Source organism: Chrysochloris asiatica, unplaced genomic scaffold (assembly GCF_000296735.1).
Source record: "Chrysochloris asiatica unplaced genomic scaffold, ChrAsi1.0 scaffold00143, whole genome shotgun sequence".
NCBI classification, from domain to species: domain Eukaryota; kingdom Metazoa; phylum Chordata; class Mammalia; order Afrosoricida; family Chrysochloridae; genus Chrysochloris; species Chrysochloris asiatica.
This window is the reverse complement of record NW_006408661.1, coordinates 8885484-8898851: the sequence shown is the minus strand read 5'-3', so window position 1 is coordinate 8898851 and position 13368 is coordinate 8885484. Positions and strand designations below refer to the sequence as shown.

General features: G+C 38.6%; 1 protein-coding gene across 1 annotated transcript in view; it reads left to right on the top strand.

Moving 5' to 3' along the window:
- Positions 1–1937: 1937 nt before the first annotated feature.
- LOC102821983 (probable ATP-dependent RNA helicase YTHDC2-like) overlaps positions 1938–13368 on the top strand; it is a 131131-nt gene continuing 119700 nt past the window's right edge. The window contains exons 1-2 of the mRNA XM_006870539.1: positions 1938–2130; positions 3442–3532. Of these exons, the coding sequence (XP_006870601.1) occupies positions 1938–2130; positions 3442–3532 (284 nt within the window). The remainder of the gene's footprint in view (positions 2131–3441; positions 3533–13368) is intronic.

Sequence of the window (13368 nt, the reverse complement as noted above, 5' to 3'; positions counted from 1 at the left end):
AAGGTCTCTTAAGGAACTCCCTTTAGTGTTAAAAGCAAATGATAAATACTTTCAAACAGTGGTAAATGATAATAGATTAGGTGAAACAACCTGTCTAGGTAAAGGATAGGATTCTACCTTAGATGAGGAGAAAGGACATTCATTCTGGGAGGAATATTGTCCTGTGCATAATTTCTTGTTGGAAATTATGCAAGTAGTTAAGTTCCTTACGTGGTAACAAGTTTTATGTATTCAAGAGACAGAAAGATATTATTACATCTGAAACATTTCAAGTGAGGGTGAGAGTGGTAGTGTGGAATGAGATCATGAAGGTAGGCAGGAATCAATTACTTAAAATTATAGTGAGGAATTGCCAGTTTGTTCCAGTTGCAATGGGGAACCACTCTGATTAGGGGTGCAATCCTAACTAACATATATTTAAATGATCATTCTGGTTGCTCTCTGGAGACTGGATGATAGGAAGCAATTATGATGGCTAGGACAAGGTTTGAGTTGTGGTGTTGGAGGAGAATATTGAAAGTGCCATGGACTGCCAAAAGAACCAACAGATCTGTTTTTGGAAGAAGGGCAGCCAGAGTGCTCCTTGGAGGCCAAGACGGCTAAGCTTCGTCTCTCATACTTTGGACATATTGTCCGGAGGGAACAGTCGCTGGAGAATGATGTCATGCTGGGTAAGATGGAGGGTCAGAGAAAAAGAGGAAGACCCCTAACGAGATGGATTGGCCAGGTGGCATCATTGATGGACTCAAGTGTGGCAGCGATAGTGAGGTTGGCCCAGGATCGGATGAGTCAGAACAGACTGGATGGCACTTAACAATTCCATCACATTATATAGTACTTCTCATTAATAAGGAGCTCTGGTAGCTTAGTGATTACGAATCGGGCTGAGAGCTGCAAGGTCAGCAGTTCTAAACTACCAGCTGTTCCGCGGGAGAAAGATGAGGCTTTCTGCTCCGGTAAAGATTCACAGCCTCGGAAACCCTGTATAGGGTCGCTATGAGTCGGAACCGACTCCACGGCACATAACCACTACCATCAGTATTAATTATCTACTTGTTTGTTGCATTTCCTCCCCACGTAGGGTTGCCAGACAAAACGCCAGCTAAATTGCAATAACAAAAATTACTATTTTTAGTATATTTATGCCCAAAGGAGCTCTGAAAAGTGTAGTGGATTACGAGCTGGGCTGCTAACGGTAAGGTCAGTTCAAATCTACCAGCCACTCCCCGATAGAAAGATGAGGGTTTCTGCTCCTGAAATCCTACACAGGGTCACTGAGTCGGAACCGACTGGGTGGCACACCACCACCACCACTACGTATGCCGAAAATAGTGCGCGGGAGAGTCTTATGTTAAGAAAAAGTATTTCTCATTACCTAAAATCCAAATTAAATGATTATCCTATGTTTTTATTTGCTAAATCTGGCAACCCGATGCGCACAAGACTTTAAGTACCACAGGGCAGGGAACTTATCTGTCTTGCTCCCCAAAGTCTATTTAGGGACTATCATGGTGCCAGGTACACAGTAGAAGCCCCTAACTTCTTATTAGAGAATCAATAAAAGATTAAACCAAAGAATCCTGTGACAATAAACGACTGAACGAAACCATTTCGTGAGAGAAGAGAGAGACACACTGAACCGAAAATATCAGTTTGGCGCGCCTCAGGCGAGAGGGCGCGGCGCGCTGAGGTCACGGGCGCCGGCGGCTCTAATGACGTCACCACGCCCGCGCTCCCGATTTTGCCTGGGCGTCTGTGGCGCCGGTACTTCCGGTCTTTTCTGGTGATAGGGGGCTTTGCTGCGACCCGAACCCAGCAGAAGGCCTGCGGAGCCGTCAGGTCTCTGTAGTGGCCTCCAAGGTCCGCTGTCCCTGCGATTGGCCGCTTGTCGTCAATCCTGTGCCACTCTCCCGCGGTGCGAACATCTTCTTGGGACCATGTCCAGGCCGAGTAGCGTCTCTCCGCGACCCCCAGCTCCCGGCGGGGGTGGCGGCGGCGGGGTTGGCCCAGCGCAGTGTGGCCTCAGAGGCGGTAGCCGGGCCAAGGGACTGAAGGACATTCGTATCGATGAGGAGGTGAAGATCGCTGTCAATATCGCCCTGGAGCGATTCCGTTACGGAGACCAGCGAGGTGAGGGGCCTGGCAGGCATTCCGCGGGTTGGCGTTCCTCTGAACTGGACCCACCGAGTGATGAGGCTGCGCCTCTGGTACAAGAGGGAGGGCCTGCGCCCTACACATTATCCCACCTGACCTCCCTACTCCCTGCGGCGTCCGGCGGGAGGCGGGCCAGGACCGCCGTTGTAGTTAGTCCTCTGGTTGGATGTGGAGAGCCCCACAATTCATCTGTAGGTTATAGGGCACTTGCCTGGCCCCAGAAGGTGAAACGGTCAGATTGTTCCCCACGCGTGAGGCATTTTTCTCTCTGGGGAGAGGCTAAGGGACTGTAGTGTAGGTATTGGCATTTTATCTTTTTCTTATTTTCTTTTTTCAGTAAAAGGTTGTAGCCTCAACGTAGCTACTTTACATTATAAAAGTAGAAGGATAGAAGGCAGTCAAGTATCAATAAATGCATTGTTAAACTTCTAGAAGCATTATGTTAAGTATTTAAAAAGATAAACCTGCGTAAGGCAGCGAAGCACCATCCATGTCTCTTAAGGTTAGGAAGTTTTAGGTCACAGAGGGCAGAACCACAGTCAACCGGTGGTGAGCGGTGCAGTGTATATTGAGTACTTACTCCGACGTGTTGAGTTAAATGTTGTTAAGTGCCATCGAGTCGATTACGACCCATAGCGACCTTGTATAGGGTTTCCGAGGAGAAGCTAGTGACCTAAATCCCTAGTGAGCTAAATCCTTAATGTGGAAGTTTACAGCCCATAACAGGGAATGCATGACCTGCACAGAGTATTTCTGAATTTCCATCAAAGGTGAAATCTCAGCAGTTTTTAACTACAGAATTTATCATGAGATACTGATATATGAATTCCCTGAAGTTTGAAAAGCAAAACAGTTGAATTTGATGTTGAACATTGGTGATGTTTGAGCATTCCTCATCCTTGAGGGAAAGAAACATTTTCTTATAACTAAGGACTAAGTTCAGGTAGTAAAATATGTCTAGAATGTGTGTGTGTGTAGTATGTAGCTATCCACATGGGCACATTATTTACATCGGTGCATCATTATATAGTAATCTTTGGCAAACATCAGAATCCTTTCTCACATTTAAGTTTAATACATGATGTTTTATTGCTATCGTAATTGTAATGGACATTTAGAAGTTATTGAATAAGACGTGATCGATCTACTTACTACATAACTTTGATAAGGATACATTTGATTATATGCTTATAATAACATATTTTGCATTTACATATGAAGTACCTCTAAAGAAAGCTGTCTAAACAGAAATAGTAGTAACTGTATTTTGTGTCTTTTTCCATATAGAAATGGAATTTCCTTCTTCTTTGACCAGTACTGAAAGAGCTTTTATTCATCGATTGAGTCAGTCTCTTGGTTTGGTCTCTAAAAGTAAAGGGTAAGTGAATAATGTTCCTTATTAAAAATAATAAAACATTTAATCTGAAAAAAAATTCAGACCACAATTAAATAGTTATTAGATTCATACGCATGATTTTAGATTCATACGCATGATTTTCCTTCATGTAGATAGATAATCTGACTTAGGTTTGTTCCCAATTCAGTTCTCTTCCTTTTGTGCCCACCAGCCCTGGGTCAAAAAAAGGCAAAAGTTTTAAAAATGTAAGAAAAATGGTTTAAAACTTGAAAGTAATTGCTTGAGAAAAATATAAATCTTTTTTTGTGGAAACAAAACATCTGCTTTTTAAAGAATTAGTGAGAAAATGATAATTACAAGTCTTTATAGAAGTTGTCTTTTTTAATGTTATTGTGTTGTATGGTAAGCTTTCCTACCAAGTATAAAATAAGATGGTTATAAGTAAAGTGGAAATGGAAGAAACTATAAGCTACATGTGTAGTGGCACCATAGGATCAGGACTGTACTGCAAACCACCAGGTTGGCAGTTCAAATCCACCATATGTTCCTTGGAAACCCTATACAGGGTGCTATGAGTTAGAATCAAGTTGATAGCACTTAATAACAATAAAATATATATGTTGTCCTGTGGTGTGGTGTGTAGTGCTATGGGTTAATGTGCTGAACTGAAAAGTCAGTTTGAACTGCAGGGTTGGTGGTTAAACCTCAACAGTCGCTCCTTGGAAATCCTATACAGGTCGTTATGGGTCAGTACCGACTTGACGGGAGTTAAAAACAACAATATATGTGCATACTGACCCATAGCAACCCTATGTATAACAGAAAGAAACAATGTCTGGTCCTGGGTCAACCTCAAAATCATTGCTACGCCTGAGCCCAATGCTGCTGCCACTGTGCCGATTGGGGTCTTTCTCTTTTGCTCTGACCCTCCACCTTACCAATCATGATATTCTTCTCCAATAACTGGTCCCTCCTGACAATATGTCCGAAGTATGAGAGACAAAGTCTAGCCATTGTAGCTTCCAAGGAGCATCCTGGCTGCATTTCTTCCAACACAGATCTGTTTGTTCTTTTGGAAGTCCATGATACTTTCAGTATTCTCTAACACCATAATTCAAATGCATTGATTCTTCTACCGTCTTCCTTATTCACTGTCCAACTTTCAAATGAGGTTATGCATATGAGGTTACTGAAAACACCATGACGCCTTTGCTTTTCAATGCTTTAAAGAGGTCTTGTATAGCAGATTTACCTAATGCAATATGCCATTTGATTTCTTAACTGCTGCGTCAGTGACTGTTGATGGTTGATATGAGCAAAATGATGTCTTTGACAATTTCAATCTTTTCTCTATTGATATGGATGTTGTTTTTTGATTCAATGGTGAGGATTTTTGTTTTCTTTACATTGAGATGTAACACATAACAAACTCAGTGGTCTGTGATGAACGCAGTGATTGGTGATCTTTATCAGTATTTTAAGTCCTCTTCCCTTTCAGCAAGGATCATCAGCATATTGCAGGTTGTTAATGAGTCTTCCTCCAATCCTGATGCCACATTTTTCTTCATATAATCCAGTTTCTTGGATTATTTGCTTAGTGTACAGATTGAATAGCTATGGTGAAAGAATACAACCCTGGTGCACACCTTTCCTTATTTTAAATCTTTCGTTGTTCCCTTGTTCTGTTCCAATAGCTGCCTCTTGGTCTATGTACAGGTTCCTCATGAGCACAGTTAAGTGTTCCGGAATACTCATACTTTGCAATGTTGTCCATAGTTTGTCATGATCCACATAATCAAATGCCTTTGCACAGTCAATAAAGCACAGGTAAACATCTTTCTGGTATTCTCTGCTTTCAGCCAAGATCTGTCTTCTGGTATTCTCTGCTTTCAGCCAAGATTCATCCCATATCCTTCATTTCACATCCTCTTCTGAATCTGTCTTGAACTCTGGAAATTCTCTGTCAATGTATTGTTGGAGCCATTTTCATATTATCTTTAGTAAAATATAACTTTACTCCCATGGGACATCAGTGGTATTGTCTGATGATTTCTGCATTCCGTTGGTTCACCTCTCTTTGGAATGGACACAGATACGGGTCACTTCTAGTCAGTTGGCCTTGTAGTTTTACAAATTTCTTGCACATTTCATTTTAAATACATGTATGTATATATATACAAGGAGCTCTGGTATTGCAGTGGTTACGAGTTGGGCTGCTAACCTCAAGGTCAGCAGTTTGAAACTACCAGCTGCTCTACAGGAGAAAGATGAGGCTTTCTATTCCCATAAAGATTTACAGCCTCTGAAACCCTGCACAGGGTCTCTATGAGTCGGAATCGACTCCACAGCACACCACCACCATATGTACATGATATATATATATATTGTGTGTGCGCATTACTGACCAATAGGGAAAGGAATCATTTAAGCCATCTAAATGTAAAAGCTACAATTATGTGAAAGTGCCATGGGCTGCCAAAAGAATCAACAGATCTGTGTTGGAAGAAATGCAGCCAGAGTGCTCCTTGGAGGCCAGGATGGCCAGACTTCGTCTCTCATACTTTGGACATGTTGTCAGGAGGGACCAGTCACTGAAGAAGGGTATCATGTTTGCTAAGGTAGAGGGTCAGAGAAAAAGAGGAAGACCTCCCCAATGAGATGAATTGGCAAAGTGGTAGCATTATTGGGCTCAAGCGTGGCGATAATTGGGTGAAGCTTATTTAATTTTGGAAATAGGGATTATGGGATTAATATAGAACAGTTTCTCAATATTACACCTTGGGCTGAAGAATTCTTTGTTGGTTGGCTGCCGTGTGCATTTTATGATATTTAGCAGCATATCTGACTTCTACCACTAGTTGCCAATAATGTTTACCACGCCAATTGGGTCTACCAGAAATGTCTCTGTTGTTAAATGCTGTCCAGTCAGTTCTGACTCAGAAAACCTGTGTATAGGGTTTGAACCACCCACCTTGAGGTTTATAAATAAAATTTTACATGTTCTTTTGCCAATTGAGTCAAAGTTTGCGGCCAAACTATGTTGCTGCAAACTTACAAAAACCTTTTACTTTTCATACCTTTTTGGCTTTTAGCATTGCAGTTAAGAGGTTGTTGGGCTGCTCTACACAACTCTTGTTATAAAATGGACAGTTATGTAGTGTTGTTTATGTGATTTTGAGTTCCAAACAGCTGACTTAGGCATGATCATTAGAAATGACTCTTAGAACAGCAGTCTGTATAAGAATCATGTACTTCTGTTCAGTGTCATAATCACTTAAAGGCATTAGAATGGACAAATATGTAGGAGATGGGAGAATAAAAAAAATTTAGCAGGACAAACGAGAGATTAGGAAACTGAGTCAGAGAGAAAGAGGAAAAATAAAAGTATTCCTAAAGGAAGCAAAGCAATCTTGTTCATCTCATCCCAGAATGAATCCCAAATCCTCTTATGAATACTCTATTTTCCTCTTTCCCTTTTTCATCTTTGCGCAAACTTAAAAACTGCAAATTTTTAGGAGGATAGACAACTGTATCTTTCTCCCATGGAGCAACTGATGGGTATATCTAATTCCCTATTTGAACTGCTGACCTTGCAATTAGCAGCCTAAAACTTAACCCATTATGCCACCAGGGCTCCTGGAGAAAATTTAGTACCTTGTTTGTCTGATGATAGTATGTCTTTTCAGGAAAACCTAAAAAGAAAAAAAAAACATTTCTTCTGCAAAATGTGAAGAACTAAATTACTTTGGAGTCCTGGTGTGGTGCTGTAGGATAAGTACTGCTAACTTGAGGGTCGGCAGTTCAAATCCACCCACCACTCCTTGGAAATCCTATTCAGGGTTGTTAAGCGTTGGAAGTGATTCCACAGCACTTAACAACAACAGTAACTGATTACTGTGAATGTACTTCTCAATTCTTTAATTATTTTCATTTATTGAGAATTTGTATCTCACTTATATTTCATGGACTTCCCTGTTCATTTGTGGACTTTTTTTAAAACCCTCCAGTGTTAAATTCATGGCCTTGATTGATGTTTTTTGTTGTTGCCAATGAGTTGACCTTTTAATATACAGCATTATTAAATATTGCCTGGTCTTTGCCATCTGTGTGATTGTTCGTGTGTTTGAGTCCATTGTTGCAGCTGTTATATCAGCTTATCTCATTGAATTTCTCTGGCCCTCTACTTTGCATGGGCTTCATGAGTTAATTTTTCAGTTATCTTTCTTTTGTGTGTGATATTATGGTTCCTTAGTACTTATTTTAGAGGCAACATGATGTGGAGGAAATAATCAGGAAACCTGGATTCAATTTCAGTCTTTCACAGTTGTATTCTCTAGCTTTGGTTACATCCCTAAACATTGAAGGCCTGATTTCTTAAACATAATAAATAAAAGGGTTAATATTTTCATTTTAGTTAAGATTTTTTTTTTCCCCACTTTTTAAATTTTATTTTGTAGGGGAGAATTAGGAGTAAGAGTTAGGGTTAGGACCGTGGCTAGGTCTAGGCGAAGCCTAGGACTTTGTTTAATGTTAGAGTTGTGGTTAGGACTAGGGTTAGTATTAGGGGTAAGGGTTGGTCCAAGGGTAAGTCTTGGTTTAGTTTTAGGGTTAGAGGTAGATTTATTTATTTATTTTTTTCTTGAAACCTGCTTGATTTCTTCTTCATTTGCAAGTGCTGTAACTACATTATTCCCTCATTTTAATTAATTTTATTGTTGTGGTTGCAACTGGTATCTCTAGTTCCCTATTTTCAGCCTTGTAGGTTTGTTTTAAGAAATTATGGTAGTGTAGTGGTTACGAATCGGGCTGCAAACCTCTAGGTCAGCAGTTCGAAACTACCGGCTGTTCTGCAGGAGAAAGATAAGGCTTTCTGCTCCTGTAAAGATTTATAGCCTTGGAAACCCTGTACAGGGTCGCTATGAGTCAGAACCGACTCCACAGCACATAACCACCAACCAGGTTTGTTTTACTTTGAATTCTTCTGTATCTGGGTTGAATTTTAAGTCATAATGTCATATGTGTTAGTTTTAGGTTATTGTCTGCTGTTGTTGGTTCTTCGTCTATTGAGTTCCTTTTAGTAATTTTGTAAGGTTTGTCTGCTTTTTACAAATTCTTTTATTAAAAGAATCTGTTTATCTGATAATGTCTTCATTTTGCCATCATATTTGGTGGACAGTTTTAATGGGTGTATGGTTTTCGGATGGCAATACTTTCCTTTCAGAGATTTGTCCATATCATTCCATTTCCTTGCCTGTATGTTTTTTGCTTAGTCTTATTAGTACTCCTTTGTAGGTAATGTTTTGTTTTTTACTGAACTGTTTTCAGGATGTTTTCCTTCTCTTTGGCTTTGATAAGTTTGATTATGTCTTGGTGATTTTCTTTTGGGGTCTGTCTTGTTCAGAGTTCATTCAGCTTGAGTGGCAGTCTTCTTGTCTTTCATGATGTTAGGAACGTTGTCTTCCAACAACTGTTTGACAATTATGTGTGTGTGTGTGTTTTTTCCCCCCATCTCTTCCTGACTGGATTCCCAATCACACGTAAGTTATTTCTCTTAATAGTGCCCCACATTAGTCTTAGGCTTTCTTAAGATTTTAAAAATTATTTTTACTGATTGTATTTGTAGAAGATGAATATTGAGAGATTTGTTTTCCAGCTCAGCAATTTGACCTTTAATTCAATTCTGTCTCTGAAGTCTTAGTATTAATCCTCTGGATTTTTTTATTGCTGTTTTTGTATGGTTCTAAGTTTTAAAATTATTTTTCAGTTTGTTTCTTGAATTCTTCTAAAGTTTTGTTTGTGTTTTCTTTGATTTCATCTGTAGTTTTGTCATTCTCTCAGTCTGTTGAAGGTACATAAATAATCATTTTTTAAAAAAAATTTTAAAGTCTTTATTTAAAAACAAGCAGAACCTAGTTATAAATTGAATGAATGGGATCTAAGATTATTTCATAATATATTTTTCAAAAGAAAATATAGTTAGTTGTAATTATGTATTGGAAAATTATATTGTAACTTTGTGAAATGAAGCATGTCAGTACTTTGTGTCTTACTTCCTTTTATTAATCAATTAAAAATTTAAAGTCAATGAAAATTCATAAGAAATTACACAATAATCAATTACCTTTTCTGGATTAGTCCTTTTGCAGGCATTTTTGTTAAAACAATGTTCAATTAAAAGAAAAAAAAAATTTAAAAAGTGTTTATTGTGCATTGAGTGATAGTGTACATGGGAAAACATCAGTTTTGCACTCATCCTGTCATATTTTGTATCATTGCAATGATTACAATCCCCTCTGTGCATTACCATTCAGCAGTATTTACTTCTATTCCCTCAGTTTTTTGTTTTTTTGATGTACACAAAAACACTCAGGGATATATAATCATTTAAAAAAAATGAAGGGCACATTCTGCAAGCCTGCCTACTGGCCACCAGCACACAGCCTTTCTCTTTCCATGTGTCTGGAGTCCTCAATTGCTCTCTCTCTCCATGTCATCATCTCTGCCTCCATCTCTGGTGCTGCTGCTTCTCTGGATAGGGTCCCACATTCCACTCATGCTCTTCTCCCTTCATGGTCCTAGGGTCCTCTGTTCCTGGAATGTAAGATCCTAAATCATTTTAAAAAATTACTTTTCAAGTATTTCTGATATAATTTCTGTTATTATATTTTCTAGCTCTGTATTTTGATCACCTTTTTTGAAGCATTCTGTTTTGTTTTTTTGTAAGCTATAATTGTCTGTTTTCTCTGAGACATTGTGTCGTGTTTATATTTAATTGATGATTGTATGCTGCTTTGCTCTTATATACTTGCCACCTGTCTCCTGGTGGATGTGGTAGAGACTGGAAGTGTGGATGCAGTTTTCTGTTCACTAATTTTGATATTTTGTAGTTTGGATGTCTTGTAAGGTTAGTAAAAATAGTTTTCAGTCTTCATGTGTGATGCTGTATAATTTTTATCAATTTTTCCCTTTTGCTATCTTCAACGTGAAGCCATGTCTGTTGGATTTTGCTCTGCATCTTCTAAAGAATTGAATTTAGTTTGATTTTGATTAATTTTATAATCGATCATGTTTTGATGAAAATGTTCATTTAGTCTTTATTCTTTGTAAAAAAAAAAAGTTAGTATCTTTTAAGTACAATGCAGCCTGTGTTAGGATACATCTACAAGGAAGACCAAGTAATACCACTATTACTCAAATTTATGAACGAACTACTAAAGCCAGTGATGATAAAATTGAAGAATTCTACTAACTTAGTCTGAAATTGATCAAACATTATGCAATCAAGGATAATTACTGGTGATTAGAATAAGAAAGTTGGAAGCTAAGAAGGATCAATTAGAATATAAGGCCTTGGTAGTAGAAATGATGCTGGATGTTTCATGATAGAATTTTGCAAGAACAACTTCTTTATTGCAAATAGCTATTTTTCAACAACATAAATGTGACTATACATGTAGACCTTCTCAGGTGGAATACACAGGAATCAAATTGAACATACCCTCTGGGAAGAGACAATGGAGAAGCTCAATATCATCAGCCAAAACAAACCAGGAAGACTATGGGACAAACCTTCAATTACTCATATACCAGTTTAGGCTGAAGCTAAAAAATTTTAAAACAAGTCCACAAAGAGCTAAAATACAACTTTGAGTATATCCCACCTGAATTTATAGATCATCTCAAGAACAAATTTGACTCATTGAACATGACTGACAAGACCAGAGGAGTTGTGGGATGACATCAGGAACATCAGATATAAAGAAAGCAAAAGATCATTAATAAGATAGGAAAAAAAGACAAGAACAAAGTGGATATCTGAAGAGACTGAAGCTTGCTCTTAATTGTAGAGTAGCTTAAGTGAATGAAAGAAATGATGAAATAAAAAGAACTGAACAGAAAATTTTAAAGGGCTGCTCAAGAAGACAAAGTTTGAATATTATCATGAAATGTGCAGGGACTTGGATTAAAAAAACAAAAAGGGAAGAACATACACAACATTTCTCAAGCTGAAAGAACTGAAGGAAAACAATCAGGCCTCAACTTACAATATTAAAGGATTTTATGAGCTCAAGTGTAGCAGCAATTTTGAGGATGGCACAGGAATAGGCCATGTTTTACTCTGCTGTGTTTTGGGTTGCTACAGGTTGGAATTGTCTCAAGGATGCCTAACAACAATAGGAAAAATAGTGCATAATGAAGGAAATTTCAGAGGATGGAAGAAGCTAAATGCCCATCAGTGGAAGAATGCATAAATAAACTTTGGTATATAAATACAATGTGTAATGTTGTTGTTAAGTGCCATTGAGAGTCAGTAAGTGTGAACCTCCAAACTTGCAGTTAGCAGCCCAGAGCTTAAACAATGCAGTGTTAAAGAATAACAGTGAATCTGCCAAACTTCTTATAACATGGATGAATCTAGAGGGCATTGTGCTGAGTGAAGTTATCAATCACAAAAGAACAAGTATTATGTGAGAACACTATTGTAAAAAGTCAAAAAATGGTTTTCACACTACAGGAAACATTCTTTTGATATTTATCAGAGGTGGGAGGGAAGGTGGGGGAAGTAATGCCTTGGCTAGAGGGGAAACACTGTTAACTGGGAGAAGGGGAAGGAAATATGTAAGAGGAAAGTTGGCAGAAGAATGATGAAGACAGAGGAAAACCTAGGGAAGAGTGTAAGTGTTAAAGGGAAGAAAGGTAAATGCCAATATATAAACGATCCTGAAATAATAGTGATCTACGAGTAGATACATGGATAGGCGCACAGGCTGAACAGATGTGAACAGCAGTGGGCTCAAGTGTAACATAATTGTGAGGTTGACTCAGGACTGGGCAGTGTTTTGTTCTGTTGTGCATAAGGCTGCTATGAGTTGGAACCAATTCGATTGCACTTAACAACAATTATTAATGTCACACTTTTAAGTAAAATTTGCGTAAGATAATTAAAAAACAAACAAATGGTTGCAGTAGCACATTGACAAAGGGTACTGCCAGAAGTTGAAGTCGGATTCAGAAGAAGATGTGGAATGAGGGATATCATTGCTAAAGTCAGATCTTGACTGAAAGCAGACAACACAAGAAAGATGTTTACTTGTGTTCTATTGACTATACAAAGGCATTTGACTGCATGACTATTAACAAACTATGGATGCGGAAACTGTTAATAGACCAAGAGGTAGTTGTTCGAACAGAGCAAAAGGATACAGAATGGTTTAAAATCAGGAAAGGTGTATGTGAGGATTGTATTCTTTCACCACACTTAATTCAGTCTGCATGCTTCCTAGGGGAAAGTTATAGAATTATTGTTGTTGTTAGGTGGCATCGAGTCATAGCGACCCTCTGTACCACAGAATGAAACCCTGGCTGCTCCTAAAGTTATTGTTAGGTGCCATCAAGTTGATTCCAACTCATAGGAACCTTAATGCACAACAGAACGAAACACTGTTCAGTTCTGCACCGTCCTCACAGTCATTGTTAATTTGAGCCCATTGCTACTGTCACTGTGTCAGTCCATCTCATTGAGGGGTCTTCTTCTTTTTCATTGACCCTCCATTTACATAGGATGATATCCTTTTCTAGGGACTGTTCTCTCTTGATAATGTGTCTGAATTATGATAGATGAAGTCTCACCCTTCTGACTTCGAAGGAACATTCTGGTTGTACTTCTTCCAACACAGAATTGTTTGTTCTTATAGCAATCCATGGCACTTTTAATATTCTTTTCCAACGCCATAACTCAAATGCATCAATTCTTCTATGGCTTCTTTAGTCATTGTCCAACTTCCACATGCATATGAAGCTATTGAAAATAGTAGTGAAAAGTATTGTTCAGCAAAGGAAACAAAGGTGGGTAAAGG